Here is a 17,460-nt window from a genome sequence, read left to right as displayed (position 1 = left end):
TCATGTGGTAGCTGCCACCCGATGTGCCATTGGAAGTTTAAGCTCATGAGAATTACATTTAAAAATTTCGTTCCTCACAGTTTCTAGTTTTAAATCACTGCTGGGTTAGCATAAACTTAAAACATTTCCATCACAATGAAAAATTCTACTGGACAGAATTGGCTGCACTATCCATAGGCCTAAAGCCTCTTCTTGATTATTCCCTCAGAATGGAACTGTGAGGCCTTCTCACTGATGTCCCTGCGTTCTCCAGGTAAATATGCAAAAAATAAGTCTGAATTACTAGGAGAAACTATTAAAATGGAAAGAGGTTTTTTTTAGGAATATACCTAGAAAATCACCAAGAGACTTTTAGGATACATAGAAGAAGTCCTATACGACACTTTCTGGTTTTAACCTGGCCTACGTGGTTTTACCTAACTGAAGCACAGATAAATACGTACTGTGTCATACATTGTCAAGAGCTATTCTAAAGCTCCAATTCAAGGTTTAAAAAGCATTTCAACAAACTTCTAAAAGAAATATATTCTGAAGGAAACAAAGGACAAATTCCAGACTAAGACTTGATGACTGTCACTTGCTGTGAGATGATGCCAGGCTAAGACTTCACTGTCACTTGCTTTGAGAAAGCCACTCCATTGGGGGTGGGAGCATGCTTAGGAGCCACATCTGCTACATAAAGCTAATAGTAACCCAGCAGGACCCTACAAAGATAAAATGGTATTACACAGCACCGGATATATAGAATTGATTCAAAACAAATGGATGAAGAGAATCTAAACTCTCACAGGGTCAAGCAAGCAGGAGGGAGTTGAAGGGTACCAGGCAATATAAATGATACCCAGCTTTCCCAAATTTCCTCAGTCTATTAAGAGGTAGTACTTAGGTACAGTGTCTCACACTTGCTAGGCAGAAGGCACTCTACCACTTGAGCAAGGTCCCCAGCCTTATGATTGACTATATTGTTGGGTTTCTTGTCTTCCTTCTCCCTATCAATACTTTTATGCCCATCCTTTCCTAAATGGGCATGGCACAGACCCAAAAGCCAGCAATCTGAATGTTCTCAGTCGAATCTTGAAGAAAACAAGCTACTAAGTGAAGAAATCAGAATTTGCAGAAAGCACAAGCTTAGTGTCAGGGCCTTGTTCATGTTCTGATTATCAACATGCTCACTCCTGGAAAATAAGTAACCTGAACTCAGCAGTAGTTTTCCATTCCCTTCTAACAAATCTCAAAGGTCTAATAATGATCACCATGTGTAGAGTAAAAAGAGTGCAGAGAGCTCCTGAGTTGTGTTAATTTTACTTGAGGAAAAATTGAATGTGAGCCAGAAAGAATATATAATATAGGGAAGTCTCATTAAGCTGTCATTACTTGGAAATATAGTTTCCAGGCAAATAAATACCCACATCTCACTTCTGCAGCTCACTCTGAGTAACACGTTCAACTCAAATCTCCCATTAGCACACATTCTGTGGACTTCAAAGAGAATTATAGGAGAGCAAGAAAATGAGAAACTGGTAGAGCATTATAATTGTGAAAAAGAAAAACATGCCAGTATTGATTGATTACAAAGGAAGGAAGGAAGGAAGGAAGGAAGGAAGGAAGGAAGGAAGGAAGGAAGGAAGGAAGGAAGGAAGGCAAGACTCTCTCCTTCAGTATATTTGATTCCCCAAAAAGTCCAAAGTATTTGGGGGAACTAAATCTTCGTTGCCTTTAAAATAAAACTATTTAATAATATACTTTCACATGCTTCCCAAAGTGGAAGTAAAACATAATAGTCACTTCTTTTATTCATCTTAACATTTTCTGAGTGGTCTCTCTGTGCCAGATATGGCTCTAAACACTGTTGAGAAGTGTTGAGAACTCTTCAAGCTGTCTAGAGGAACTGTCTCCTTGGAATTTCACTTTTTCTCTGCTTTTAAGACAGTGTGACAATGAAGACTAGCATCAGAGGAAGCAATGTGTGGCCTTGGAGGAGACAATGGAGTGGGCTAGGATTAATGCAAAAGCAGCTACCTGACTAGGATACCTGGTATTTATCCTTGCAGGTGAGCAGTGGTTAATATGATAACTCAGAGAGGAAGAACACAGGCAGATCACAGTCTGTCCTGCCAGACAACCTGTGAAGACACAGTTTTTCCTTCAAGGCTAGGGAACCATCCCTAACAACTGTCCCAGATCTCTCTGTCCACCTCCTTCTTCCCAGGCCTGTGTATCCTTCCCAGCATTGCCTTCATGAGTGTTATGGTTTGAGTATGATTTATCTCTTTTGGAACTCAGGTTGAAACGCAATTCCAATCTGAGGGTGTTGAGAGAGGGTAGAAACTTTAAGAAGTGAATTCACTGCCACCATTCACTGCCCTCATAGCTGATTAATGGGATATCTGTGGGATGGGTTAATTCTGACAAAAGTGAAGGGGTCCCTGTAAGAACTGGCTGTTAGAAATCAAGGCTGCCCTCGTGTTTTGTATGGCTCCTGCACATGCGTGCTTGCCCTTCTGCTTTCCTCCATGTGGCAATACAGTGCGAGGACCCTGCCACATGCTCTGCCCCATCTAAACTGCTGGCACTGCCTAGAGTTTGGCCATGACTTACCTTCGCAAAATATGAAGCAAGGGCTGTGTACCTGTGCAGTGTCTTCCAGGGAGCAGAGACTTACCACCACAAAAGGATATTGGGCCACCAGAGCTGGGCAAAGCTGGGTATTTGGCATAAAAACACAGTGCATCATAACAAAGTCATTTAAAATGGCATCTGGAAGGGAACAGAAAAGGAAGTGAGGGCCTTGGGAAACCATTAGGAAGGCAGGCACATCTATTCATTTGCTCTTGTCCCTTGGTTCTTCCATGTTGGAAGCCCCTTATAAGAAATAGTATCAGGGGCTGGGAAGGTGGCTCAGTGGTAAAGTGCTTGCCTTGCATGCATGAGACCCTGGGTTTGATTCCTCAGTACCACATAAGCAGAAAAAACCAGAAGTGGTGCTGTGGCTCAAATGGTAGAGCACTAGCCTTAAGCTGAAGAGTTGAGGGACAGTGCCTAGGCCCAGAGTTCAGGCCCCACGACTGACAAAAAAAAAAGAAAAAAAAAGAAGGAGAAGAACAGAAAAAAAAGAAAAGAGAAAAGAAAAGAAGAAAAGAAAAGAAATAGTATCAATAGAACTCAGGATCCAGCCTCAAAAATGTACTATTTTCAAAAGACACACCTTTGTAGGAATGCATTTCTTACTTTTGGCACAAATAATTTTTCTTTTTCATTGTTGGAGATGGAACCCAGTGCCTCATGCATGCTAGGCAAGTACAATACCAGTATGAAGCTAATTACCAGCCTGAATTTTTTTTTAATGGTACTAGAAATTTGAACTCAGGGTCTTGCTAGGAAAGTACTCTATCACTTGGGCCACCCCTCCAGTCCTTATGCCTTTAGTTTGTTCTTCAGATACTGTCTCGTGCTAACCTTTCCCAGAATACTCATAAACACGATCCTCCTACTTCCCATGTAGCCTAGACTATAGGTACATAACTCTATGTCAAGCTATTGGTTGAGATAGGGACTTACTAACTTTTTCCCAGGCTGACCTCAAATGGTGATCTTCCTATCTCCCCTTCTTTAGCTGATATTACAGTCATGTACCACCATGCCCGCCTAAATTTTTATTTATTTATTTATTTATTTTTGGGTTCAGTCGTGGGGCCTGAACTCTGGGCCTGAGCGCTGTCCCTCAGCTCTTCAGCTCAAGGCTAGTGCTCTACCACTTCTGGCTTTTATCTTTTTGCTTATGTGGTTCTGAGGAATCGAACCCAGGGCCTCAGGCATGCAAGGCAAGCGCTCTACCACTGAGCCACCTTCCCAGCCCCCATTTTTTTAAAAGCATATAAAATTAAAGAATTCCCGAGGGGCAATTCCATATGAAGAATTACCTGAAGGTCATTTCTTTATCTACTTAACACCACTTTTTCCATTTATTTTCTTTTTCCTTATCTTTCTTTTTATCTCCTACACTGTAGAAGGAACAATGAAAGTTGAAGAGTTAATAGAACTAGAGGGAAAAAAAGGAGGGATAGGAAAAGCAGAGTATTAGTTGGGATGCTGAGGGATGGGCCACAGCCTGAAATCAGGACTTGGAGGAGAACCACGCTATGCCAAGCAGGAAGTGGGACTTGTATTTAACCCCATCCCGGTAGGGAAGCCTCCTTTGCCTCATCATTGAGTACAATGGCAATTCTTGAGTACAATGGCAATTCTTTATTGTGTAAGAAACCTCATCCAGATGCATCCCAGATCCCTGACTTTTTAAAAACTCTTTAGGGGAGGCCTTCAGCTGCTACTCTCCTATCCCATGAGGCTGGAATTACACTGTGTACCACCACACCTAGCTTTTTTGTCAACTTGAGGTCTCACTTTCTTGAGGTGACTGTGGGCTGGCCTCCAACTGTGGTCCTCTCAATCTCCATTTCTTGGGTAGCTGGGATTCCAGGTATAAGCCACCGTGCTGAGTCAGTTTTTCTTTTTAAGAAGCAGTAATCCAGCTCCCACATCTCTTATAACCTTTTTTTTTATTTTAGAGGAAAATTATATTTGTTCTTCATGAGCAGTAAAGAGCATACAGGGCTGTCCTTAGATACCATAGTTTCTAATGTATCACAATCTTCCTTTTGGTTAACACTTCCTTTAGAAGGTTTATGGCATTATATAACCACCTGTTTTTCTCCTGTCCTAGGTTCATTCAAGGTTATAGGTAAACCCTACTAAATAGCCCCTCAGTGGCTTCTCTAACTTCCATACAGAGGAAGTTTTTGTTTCAGAAAAACTCTCCTGGTTTAAACATCTTCAGCCACACATTTGCAGTTATGATCCTCTATGGGTTGTACCCCAAATTCTAAGACCTTCCCTCCCTTTCCACTGATGTATAAGACAGAATTGCAAAGAGCTGATCCCAAGTTCTTCCTTGCTCATATCTATGTCAGAATGAAGGCTTCATGCCATCTCCAGTTCCTGGTCACCAGCCTTCCCTCAGGGCCACTTCCCAGGTACCCTTGCTCATTCTATGCCCCTGAGACCCAGAGCACATTCTGCCCTTCCTCCAAGTTATGCTTAGCAGACTGTAACCTTCCTGAGGGAGGAAGAGTGGAAAAGAGGGAGGGAGAGGAAGAGCAATCCCTTGTTCACACTGCCTAACCCACTCAGCTTAGCACTGCCCAACACTCAGGAAACAGCCTGCAGCCAGGGGGCATAGCTTTTGTATCTCCTACACTCTAATCCATTTTTTGATTAAAATAAATCTTATATAATTGGTTTATAAAATAAGAGGCTGGAAGAAGGAGATGAAATAAGAAGCTGGTTGTAAAGCCAGACACCGGTGGCTCAGGCCTGTGATCCTAGGTGGTGCTCATACTTGTATTCCTAGCTACTCAAGAGGCTGAGATGTGAGGTTCAAGGTCCATGAGACTCTTATGGCTATGTAATCAGCAAAAAGCTGGAAGTAGAGCTGTGGCTCAAGTGGTAGAGTGTCAATCATGAACAACAAGAGAAATAAAAACAAATGAGAACTCAAGGCCCTGGGTCCAAGGCCCAGTACCAGAAAAAATCTGACTATAGAAATCAAAGAGTAAAACATGTAGTTCACTTATGACATTCATCTTTAACCCTGACTCCCTGTGTCTTCTGTGGCAAGACTGGTTCTGCTGAAGAAGGCATGATGCATTGAACTTAATCCTTCCAAACAGATATTCTGTAGTTATAACTCCCGTGGGTAAGAATGTGACCTTTTGTAGAGACTGGGTCTTTGTAGACTTGTCAGGTTAACATGAGAGCATGAATGTGGCTGTGATTGTGTGTGCCTGGTGTCCTTACAGAATGGGATACAGGACACAGAGACAGATGTGCACAGAGGACCACACCAAAACCAAGGCAGAGGCAGGTGATGCAGCCACACAAGTAGGGGAGGGAAGAGGCAGGGCACAGACGCTCCCTCACTGTGCGCAGAAAGCACCACCACCGCCTTCGCCTCACAACTGTGGCCTCCAGGAAGGGAGATAAGCAAATGCCATCATTTCTACTATCTTAGTTGTGGTGCTTTTTTGTTATAGCAGCTACAAGAAACCAATACAGGCATTTAGTGAGACTGGGGACCAAGACTCTCAAAGAGGTGTCCCAGATGCAGCTTCAGATACCCTGTGGGAATTGGTAGGGATTAAATGATAACCTAGTAGGTATCTTTGTAAAGTGGGATTGAATGGTGACATAAGAGATGTCTGTGGATGGCCACTCCTCAAGTGTATGGATGAAACTGAGACATCTACAGGGCAGAGGGCAGAGTCAGATCCATTGCTCTGTGCCATACACAGATACGATCCCTCCCTCCCTTCCTTTTTAGCACTATGAAGTTTGAACTCAGTCCTTTATGTTTACTAGGCAGGCGCTCTACCACTTGAGATATACTCTAGTCCTTTTTGCTTTCATTATTTTTTGAACAGAGTTTTGTATGTTTGCTAGTTCTGGCCTGAATCATGATTTTCTTATTCTATTTCCCTGTGTAGCTGGGCTGACAGGCACACAGCACTAGACCCAGCTTTTTCTAAGCTGAGATGGAGTCTAGTGAACTTTTTGTACAGCTGGCCTTGAACCATGATTCTCACCACCTCCACCTCCTGTGTAGTAAGATGACCGATGTGAGTCACTTAACCCAGCTGATATTCTAAGTAGCAGTACACATCACCTCCTTCTCAAACTGCTGACAATACACAGTGAGAGTAAATATGGATTTAAAAAAGTAAAACCAATGCTATGAATGGATTTAATGGATACATAAACCTGTTCTGTGTGCATACCTGTTGCTTCATTTAAAGCTGGCTCAAGGCGAATTGTTTCTAGAAAATGCTCTAAAATTTTTTCAGGTGTTCCTGACATCACAGTATACCTGGATAAGAAATAAAACTGTCTTTAGTTATTTTCAAAAATGGGCAACTATCAATTTAAAACATTTTCCCTGTGTAATATATTTTTTATATCTGAGATCCAAGGGAGATTGTAAATTGTACTTGTGGCCAATATATTCTCCATGCCTACAACAGGAGACAAAAGAAAAACCAACGAAGCAAGTAGTTATTAAAAAGTCTTGTTTTGTTTTCTCCCTACAGGGAACTACAGTAAACTTCTTGGAGAACAGCCTTAGGCTGGAAACTAAGGGCTATCAACCTTGTTCTGCAGGGAAATGGAAAGGAACATATAAATCACAGGGCAGGGCAGGGCAGGGCAGGGCAAGGGCAGGGCAGGCTAGGATGGGGCAGGGCAAGGGAGTATGTGCCTGTGTGTGTGGTGGGGGGCGGGGAGGGAATGACAGTGAACTTGGTTATCCATATATGGGTGATTTGTAGCAAAAGTTTAGTCCCACACTGGATTTCCCTGCCTATTTGTGGAATATTCTGTCTCTCCCCAACTGTATACTGGTATATGCTTCAAAACTGCAGCTAATAATAAGACAAGAGAAAAGAAAACAAAATTTCAAATAGCAATGAGCTAATTCCAGTGCCATCACAAATAGAAAATTAATCAACAGTAGGAAAACACATAATTAACTCTGTTGTCAAATATAAATTATTTGGGGGAGGCTGGCAATAGCCATGAGTCCAGGAGATCCATCTAATGTTCATTTTTTAAATTGAATGTAGGTGGTTTCAAAGTCAAAGTCAAGATGGTGAAAAGCAGTTCATGGAAGCCACAAAGTACATGAAGTTGATTCTGGGTGTTTCTCTTCTGGAACCAAACACTCGACTTTCCTGCTTGGCATTTTGCTGAAAGTAAAATAACAGGAATGAAAAGCCAAGAATGAAAAGAAAATTCTCTAATGTTCAGAAAGCAGGGGTAGAATTTGATTCTTGCTGCCTCAGCAATATGTTTCTTTGACTGTTTGAGGCCTTGTAGGAGAGGCTTTAAGATCTCAAGAATTTCTGTAACATGTGAAGCCTCCAAGTCTTTGTTTCTGCTAAGATATACTTTATGACCCTGGGCTTGGGAAAATATGGTGATTGGGGTGACCCTGGGACCAGATAAGGAACAAAAAGTAGCCTATTTGGAATGAAATTATTCTGGGAATTCACCCACAGATTGAAAGGGAAGCTAAAGAATTAAGTCTTTGAGGAAATTCGGCTTTGGAACCTAGAGAAGGAGAAAGGAAAAGTCCCATGAAAAAGAATCTACTTTAATCTTTCAAGGATGACCTCTTTCCCAAAGTAAGTAAGGCAGATGACAATGGTTGCACCTCTGTTGGAAACAATGAATAGCAATAACTATCTGTATGTGATGCCCAATGCTTCAGGGGAATTCTGCTCAGCTCATGCAATCATTCCTGGAATATGTGAACACCATGCCAGCAGAGCTGTAAGAAAGTATAGCACATGGCCACATTCACTGGGAAGTGGGTTGGAGAAAGCATTCCACATCTGTACAGAGCTTCCTATGTCCCAGACTGGGTGGGCACTGAATTAGGTCATATTTATTCTTGCCAATTAAATATTCTCACCCTCTGCAGGTAGACTAAATACTCAGAAGTATGTGGGGGTGAGGGGCATTGAGCCTAAGTCAGAGTTAGTGAAGGGAAGAGCTCTGGTGTGAACTCTCTTGCCTTCAGAATACAAGTGTGTGACCCACAGAATTTTTCTGCCTAGATACCAAGAAGCTCTATATGGAGAACAAGTCTACCTGCCTGCAATCATTTCGAACAGGCAACCTTGTCATGAAAAACCTCCCTCTTACAAGGACCTTTTCTGTTTGGTTAGTTAAAAAAAACTGATATTTAAATAAGAGTATAAATTCATTTCTTCAGGTGAAAACTGGCTGGGAAAAGCCAGTCTGTTTATTTCTTCTTCTCATGGCATTTAGGGAGCTGCTACCAAATTATAAGCTTTATAGTCAGCCAATGTCGATGGATACATCAGTTTGAAAGTTGCTCCCTATGTGGGAAAAGTTTAGTTCTGCTAGCAGCTAGAGGTCACATTCTAGTATTCTGGGTTTGGATTTCTCTTGGCTTGAGTATTAGGTCTGGACAAAAGGAATGAAGACTGGTCACAAGTCTTTCACCTCACTAGTTCCAAAGTTCTACCGGCCTGGCCAGCGGGATACCCAGGGAGATCTTTCTTTGGCTCTCAGACGCCCTCTAGTGGCATAGCCACATGGCTGCCCCCCTCAGCCTCTAGTTCACAGAAGACTCTCGGGAGCTGGCACTCCTTTAGGGCAGGAAACTCTGGAGAGGAAGAGGCGGAAGCTTTTGGTAGCTCAGTATGTGATCTTGAGGTTTCAGATCTGGCTAAACCACATCACTTTATGGTTTTATTTTGTGCTGGACACTGTCAGGAGCCTACTGCTTGACCTCTGTTTAAAGCGAGGTCAAGAGCACTTGAGGCCAGACAGCCTGGCTCTCGTCAGTTTACTGTATGAGAGAGCCATGGCAGGTCAAGCCAAGCAGCCTCACTTGTTCACATTACCTAAGTGGCAGCTTTTCACTCGTGATGGAAAAAAAAACAAAAAACATTTCCCTATCACCAAGTCTCCAAATGAAGATTGTTCCATCAGTACGTAGAAGAAAAAAAAAGGCTAGAGAGAATAGGGAAAAACCATTTCCTTGCAACAAGAGAGAGAGAGAGAGAGAGCAATGGGGAAACGGGAGGAAAAAGCAACAGAATAGCAAAACAGAAAGGGTCCTTCCCAAGCTTAAGTCCTTTTTTTTTTTTTCTTACTGCACCTACCTAATAGGAAGACAAACAAAATGTCATCCCACAGAATATATCTGCCTCCTTACATTTCAGTAGTCACATTCAGAATTGAGTTGCTTGGGAAGACTTACCAGTTTGGATTTCTCAGAGGAAAAAGTGGTTCTGAAAACTAACATTGACACCAGTGTGGTGACCCTCTCTTGAGTTCCAAAAGGACAATTTGTGAGGAGACAGATACCCCGAGCCTTTCCAACATTTATGTCATTCCACAGACATAGCTGTTGGCATGTAATTGAATGGTAGTTCCAACTTTTTTTTTTTACTTAGACTCTCTTTTCAACTCTGGTCTGATATACAAAATATTCAATATGAAAAATTACCTCTTGAGAAGGTGGCTTTTCATTCTCCAAGGAGCTAATTTTCTATAGTGCATTACTTTGTACTCATTGATATTTCTTAAATGAGTTAATAAAAACCTGAATAAGTTTCTCTTCTCTGCATACGCGTATACACATGCACATGTGCCAGCACTGGGGCTAGAACTCATTGCATAGGCAACTGCTCTGACCTTTTTCTTTCAAAGTGTTCTAATAGTTGAACCACAGATCCACTTTTGGCTTTTTGCTGATTAACTAGAGATTAAAGTCTTAGAGGTTTTCCTGTCTGGGCTGGCTTTGAACCACAATCCTCAGATCTCAGACTCCTACGTAGCTCGGATTATAGGCACGTGGCTTCCTGGGACTTTTTTTTTTTTTTTGGCCAGTCCTGGGGCTTGAACTCAGGGCCTGGGCTCAGTCCTTAAGCTTCTTTTGCTCAAGGCTAGTGCTCTACCATTAGAGCCACAGTGCCACTGGCTTTTTCTGTTTATGTGGTACTGAGGAATCAAACCCAGGGCTACATACATGCTAGGCAAGCACTCTACCACTAAGCCACATTCCCAGCCCCTCCTAGGACTTCTTGAAGCCATATTCTGATCTTCCCGTCTTATTACTTCAATGCTAGTAAATTGTTGAAAAGGTCTGATACAGGAAGAAGGTTGTAGCGAAAGATGGAACTGGACACAGAGATACTGAAAAAGATTCACATTAAGCAGGAGGCCTGAACAATATCAAGCAAATCCCTTTGCAACACTGGCAAAATAAGGAAGGAGGTCAAGAGATGGGCTAAAATCAGTATTTTTGTATTTGAAATCTGGGTTTTCATCAAGACACTCATTCTGATAAGATGCAAACACTTTATGAGAAATCCTATACAAGATGTTCAAATACCAGATCTTGTCAGCACCCAGGGGCCTGTATCCATTGAGCTGCCCAGTAATCCATTGTTCCTCAGCTATTACACTTGAATAGGGTGCAGAGAGAAAGGCTTTGAGAGTAGGAGAATATTTTCTCCAAGATTACCAAGCAGCACCAGTCTCAAAGCAGTGCCAGATATGGATACATTATACTCCATAAGACGGGTGATTAGTCAATAGAGAAAGGAAAAAAGTCACACACGCTGCCATTTTCAAAAACAAAAAAAAAAGAGGAGAACACGCTATTGTAGAAACGACGACGTCGTGTGAAAAGGTTAATCATAGTCTGGCAATTACAATGTTAGATGCAAACATACTTTTGCTGAGGCTGTGAGTTTCCTTGATTAGAAGCTCTGTTCCCTGCTGGGACCTTCTCCAGCACCAAGACATCTTGGTCATGTTCTTTAAGTCTGACTGTATTCGCCTCCACATCCTGCAAATACAAATTATGCCACATACAGATGCTGCGTTACACTCAGACAATGACAAAAATTTCGAACGTTTCAGAAACTCATTTGGTGCTTGTGATGCTAATTGTTGCGTCTACAAATTAAGTCATTTTCAAAGTCAAGGGCTGGAATGGTCAGAGGGTAGACCAGATGAGGCTTGAGACATGCCTTTAAAAAAACCACACAACTCTAATTTTATTCCAGATGAGAAACAGCAGCATAGAGTGCTGTGCCTGGGCACTGAGAAATCTTTGGGTAATTGTTTGCAATGGTGGAGAGGGGATTTATATTCATAAAAATATGTGCTGAACAGCATTCGGAGTCCACAAAGTTCCTTTCTTCTTATGGGTCTATCTGGTTTCCTTTGGAGTAGAACCTTGGGGCTAGAGGCATGGCTGAAGTGGCAGAGAACCTGCCAAGCAAGCATGAAGTCCTGAGTTCAAATCCTAGTACCACAACAGCACTGCTCCTGTCTCTAATCAAAAGACTGCTCTTCCAAAAAAAAATAATGTGAAGTCTGTTAGAATACCTTTTTCAGTTATTTTGAATGACTTTATCAATTCTAACAACAAATGGTCCTGATCTGATTCTTCAGATTATATATTCTTTCAGAGTATAAACTCTGGGTGTCAACTTCAAAGTGTTTGTTTGCTTTATTGATTTATTATTTTTCTTAGAATTTACTTTGTTGTTATTACAGAGGTGATATACAGAGAGGTTACATTTATGTCCCTTAGGTAATGAGTATATTTCAGTTTGTACAGTGTCATCTGTTCCCTCATTCTCTCCCATTCAGTATGGTTTCGAATGCATTTTTTCTCAACATTTAGCTTCCATCTTAACAAGGATCAGGTAAGAACTAACCATGTGGTATTTTTTTTCCTTTACTATTTAATGGAACAAATTTTAATTTAATTCTCTTGGCATTAAGACATTCCTAGGGGGAAAAGATGTTGCCTGAAATGTTTGTAGCAGAGGGAGTGGCAGGGGAAGGAACAGTCCATATACTAGGAGGGGAAAGAAAGAAGCTGCTCTGGGAGGGCAGAGGATCTTAGAAGAGTCCCCTGGGGGAGCTCCATTTAAGATGAAAAGGAGCACAAGCCACTCAAGAGAGCGGGATGATGGGAAATTATCATCATCCACAAGTAGAGCCTCTACCAGTCATTCTTCCCACAGGACTGGGACTGTATGTGCCAGAGGCAAAAACGCCTTTGGTGTTGAAACTATTTGTGATGAAGCACTTGAAATGAAAATGCTTGGTTAGAGTAATCAAGATTGGGTTAATTGTCATTAACATGCAATTACTCAAAGTCAGGAGACTGTGAGAAGACATAAGAAGGTTCAGCTTCAGAATTGATGACAGGTGGCCACTAGGAGGGACTGGACAGAGAAAGACATAGTGTACCGGGAGCTGCTGCTGTGTTAGGGAGAAGGGAACAGGAAGGATACAAAAAGAGATGCCCAGAAATCCAGAGAGAAACTTCCTAGACTGTTATTTTTCTAGACACCCACTGTCCATCACATCTCAGGTAACAGGTATGTGCAGAGATAGTTGGTCCAGCACAGCATCCTACCTGTGCTGTTTGCATCTGGACTCCAGTACATGGAACTCACAGTCAATAGTCCGGCTTAATTAAGACTCTACTCAAATCTTTGCTTCTTTGAGAAGGAATAAGATACTCCTCAGCCACACTTTGCGTTGGACTCACCCTCAGGATCCGGTTGAAATCCTCTTTGTCAACTCTTAAGAAATGGCAATTATCTTCTCGCAGGACAATTGAGGCAGCTCTGGGAGCATCGTTCACTAGTGCTAGCTTGCCAAAGTCATCTCCCTCGTGCAGGGTGCAGACGACGCCCTGGAGAGAGCAGCACATTCTGGTGAAATGGAGTAAATGTCTACTCCCTTGTAACCCCTGACCCCGAGAAACACGGTGTGTATAAATGGGTCCTACCGAAGAATGCCCAAACAGGATTTTATACTTAACACACAATGTATAATTTTTCTTTCCTCAAATAATACAATCAGTGGCCTAACTTAAATGCATGCATTATAATCTAAAAGGAGATGAGCCCAGAAAGTATACCACTACTCTGGATATAATAACCGAGAAGATGTATGATCAGAGATGTGATCATATCTTTTCTACCTCAAGTAATGATGTTACTGCAAATCTAATAACATTACCCTGTTCCCACTGCAAGCCACACTAGTAAATGGAGTATATTAAAGTTTCCCAAAGAAAAAAAAAATATATGTACCTTGCCGTAAATGACTACATTCACCGATCCTTTTAGAATAATATACCAGGAGGTACCTTCTTCCCCCTGGTTAAACACTAGACATAAAAAGATGAAAAGACTTACTACAAGAATAGAAGCACATCAATATAAATTATAGCTTATCAAATCATCATTTTTAAGTTTCTAGCATTATATGTACATAAAATACAAAAAAATTTACTGGTAAATACTAACTTATTCAGGTAGAATATGATTTATCTGTCTACACTCCATGAAAGGGAGGGAGGTGGGGCACTGAATCTATGCTTGGAAAAACAGCTTTTTATCCGAGATCCACTTATTAACAACCCACTTCTTAAAGGAATTCCCATGTCCTCCCACAATTCAGCAAAAACATTGTACTAAAGAAACTAGTTTAAAAAATAATCTGACCAGTAATAAGAAGTTCGAAAACATGAAAATCAGCACCCCATCTTGTTTTTAGATCAGTAACCATTGGTTGAATGACAACTATTACATTTAAGGCAGGACTTGCCCTAAGGAGGGAAAGAGAAAAATGGGAGAAAGAGAGAGTAAGAGGTCTACAACTAGAATTTTGTAACTTCATTATTTTGAAAATATGAAAGTAAATGGCATGATGGGGGTGTTTTAGAAAAGATTAAAATGTAAGCCAGCTGCCAGGTTACTCATACCTGTAATCTAAGCTACTTGGAAGGCTGAGATCTGAAGGTTGGAGGTCAAGCTAGCCCAGGAAAGGAAAGCTTATGAGACTCCTATCTCCAATTAACCAGCAAAAGCCAGAAATGGAGCTATGGCTCAAGAGGTAGAGTGCTAATTCTGAGTGAAAAAGCTAAGAAACGGCTCCCAGGCCCTGAGTTCAAGTATGACACACATAAGCAACAATAACAAAAAAGATTAAAATGATAGTTGCAATCTTTTCTATTTTTCAAATGAAATGTTTAAATAATGTTTAATAGTAAACAGTAAAAACAATTCATAAGTTTGAATGAAAAGAATGAAACACTGTAAGTCATAAGTGAGCATAAAAATAAAAATGTTAAAGTCAACTTTAAAATGTATAGAAATAACTCAGTAAATTAGGTATCAGTGTCAGAAACAGTACTTTGTTTTTTTGTGTGTTTGGGTCTGGTTGTGGGGCCTGAACTCTGGGCCTGGGTGTTGTCCCTCAGCTCTTCAGCTCAAGGCTAGCACTCTACCACTTGAGCCACAGCACCACTTTCGGCTTTTTTCCTTTTGCTTATGTGGTGCTGGGGAATCGAACCCAGGGCCTCATGCATGCAAGGCAAGTGCTCTACCACTGAGCCATCATCCCAGCCCAGAAACAAAAAAAATTGGTGTGTGATTGATAGTCCTGTGGCATACACTGAGGGCCTAACATGAGCTTTTCTGCCCAAGGCTAGCACTCTACCACTTGAGAAACAGCTCCACTTCTGGCTTTTTGATGGTTAGTTGCAGCTAAAGTGTCTCATGGACTTTCCTGTGTGGGCTGGTGGTGAACCTAGATGCTCAGATCTAAACCTCCTGAGAAGCTAGAATTATAGGTATGAGCTACTACACCCAGTTGGGAGACATTTTTTAGACTCATCTTGCTTTTATAATTTGTATTTTTTGCTTTTTTTTAACCATCACGGGCAGCCCAAGTGTCCTATGTTTCACTAGGTGGGGGAAAAATGTCAGTTTGGATACAGAGATCCTTTTGTCTTTCATGCAGAATCTCTGAGAACCTTCAGCATGTGATAAGTCTTATGATTCCGTGAGGGATTAGACAAGACAGCATGTCCCGTCCTTCCTAGCTCATTCACAACCCTTGTTGTTCAAGAAAGAGTTTGTAGTTCTAGAGAGAAATGCCAACTTAGATAATATTGTTCCAATCTATTAATGTCACATTTTAATTTCTTGTTTCCAAATATGACCATAGAACTGAAGTCTGGAGAGATACTGGATATTATCATTGTATAAATATTTGGGTCAAAGAAATTTCACAGGCATAGAGCACATCATGGAAAGGAGAGAGGGAACATAAAACAGAATGCCTTAGATATCACTGAAAGAAGCAGTCTCATGAGGCAGATGAGTTCTTCTGAAGCCACAAACTGAAGTGAGGTCACTGGGGAAAGTGCTACCCAAGATTCTGCCCAAATCACACTTTAACCTTTTCTATTATTTTGCTCAGTCATGGGACTTGACACCGACCCTGAGCTCTTTTGCTCTAGGCTCGTGCTCTACTACTTGGAGCCACAGCTCCACTTCTGGTTTTCTGGTGGTTAATTGGACATAAGAGTCTCACAGAAGGGGCTGGAAATGTGGCTTAGTGGTAGAGTGCTTGCCTAGCATGCATGAGGCCCTGGGTTCCATTCCTCAGTGCCACGTAAAAATAAAACTATCAAAGAAAAATTTAAATAAATATTAATAAAAAGAGTCTCACAGACTTTCCTGCCCCAACTGGCTTCAGACTGCATTCTTCAGATCTTAGCTTCCTGAGTAGCTAGTATTATAAGCGTGAGCCACCAGTGCCAGACCCAAATCTACCCTTTTTAGAACAGCCTTGAACCAGTAATGCAGCCAGACAGTGAGACTCAGGTTGGCAACACTACATATGCTGGTGATGGAAAACCACCTAGTACCTTATTCAATCTTTCAGGTTAATTGACCTGTGCTGGAATAATAACAGAAAAATGCAAGTGCCATACACCACCCTGTCATGTCAGACTGGGAACCAGCAATAGAGCGTTTGCGTGATGCCTGTGTGGCATGTGTTAGAGACGGCATGACCAGCATAATCTCCTGTGAGAGTTCACTTACACACGGTTCCTCCTTTGGCATGAGACTCAAAAATGAGAACACCTGCTAACTCCCGTTTCACCTATGAAAGAAAAGAAAGCACATGGAAAGGGTGGGTGTGTGGGGAAGGGATTTGTGCTCTACGAGGGTGCAATGCTATCTGTCCCTTTGATATAGTTACCACCCCCCACCCCTGCTTGTTCGTCTCATCTAGAATCATTTTTGGTAGATTTGTTATTAGCTTCTCAAAGCCTGTACCCATAGCTATTTTAGCAAACAGCTTATAGTGAATTCATATCAGATTCCCGTCTTAGAAACTGTTTAAAACATGGTTTCATGTACATATATTGTATATACATATATATGATTTAAAAATTATCTTTAAGTAGTTGCACAAAGGGGTTTCAATCCAACATATCAGTTTATGAATGCAATGTATTTTGATCAATGTCACCCCTTCCATCATTCTTGCCCTCTCTCCCAACCCCATCTGCACAAGTTACCTGGTCCCATTTACACACATGTACATGGAATATTATGACTCCCTCCATCTGTCTGCCCTCTCTCCTCTCAGCCGCCCCACTTCTGAAACACACATTTCAGTTTCCTGGTATTCATTTTGTTAAACTGTAATTTTGAAGAGTTACACCATTCTAATCATCCCCTACATAAACCATCGTTTAGTCAATATGTTTGCAGATATGCTTCTGGAATATTATATGACCCTTTTGTTATTAGTGGCTCTTCCTGACAACACACATAATGTATCACAGCAAAATTCAGTGTCTTGGAGTTGAAGAATTAAGTGAGCAGACTTATATTCCAAGACATATAAGAGCCTAAACATTCCAAGATAATTTTTTTTGGGGTCCGGTCATGGGGCCTGAACTCTGGGCCTGGGCACTGTCCCTCAGCTCTTCAGCTCAAGGCTAGCGCTCTACCACTTGAGCCACAGCGCCACTTC

General features: G+C 41.5%; 1 protein-coding gene across 3 annotated transcripts in view; it reads right to left on the bottom strand.

Moving 5' to 3' along the window:
• Positions 1 to 17,460, bottom strand: part of Rapgef4 (Rap guanine nucleotide exchange factor (GEF) 4) — a 270,298-nt gene that overhangs the window by 49,682 nt on the left and 203,156 nt on the right. For all 3 annotated transcript variants that reach the window (XM_013030059.1, XM_013030041.1, XM_013030050.1), the window contains 6 exons: positions 16,518 to 16,578; positions 13,713 to 13,789; positions 13,163 to 13,309; positions 11,322 to 11,437; positions 6,831 to 6,919; positions 2,679 to 2,757 (listed from right to left, as the gene is read on the bottom strand). In XM_013030059.1, the coding sequence (XP_012885513.1) occupies positions 2,679 to 2,757; positions 6,831 to 6,919; positions 11,322 to 11,437; positions 13,163 to 13,309; positions 13,713 to 13,789; positions 16,518 to 16,578 (569 nt within the window). The remainder of the gene's footprint in view (positions 1 to 2,678; positions 2,758 to 6,830; positions 6,920 to 11,321; positions 11,438 to 13,162; positions 13,310 to 13,712; positions 13,790 to 16,517; positions 16,579 to 17,460) is intronic.

The sequence above is a fragment of the Dipodomys ordii genome, unplaced genomic scaffold (assembly GCF_000151885.1).
Source record: "Dipodomys ordii isolate 6190 unplaced genomic scaffold, Dord_2.0 Scaffold5, whole genome shotgun sequence".
NCBI lineage: Eukaryota > Metazoa > Chordata > Mammalia > Rodentia > Heteromyidae > Dipodomys > Dipodomys ordii.
The sequence above is the reverse complement of the archived record's forward strand: the minus strand, read 5'-3'. Positions and strand labels throughout refer to the sequence as shown.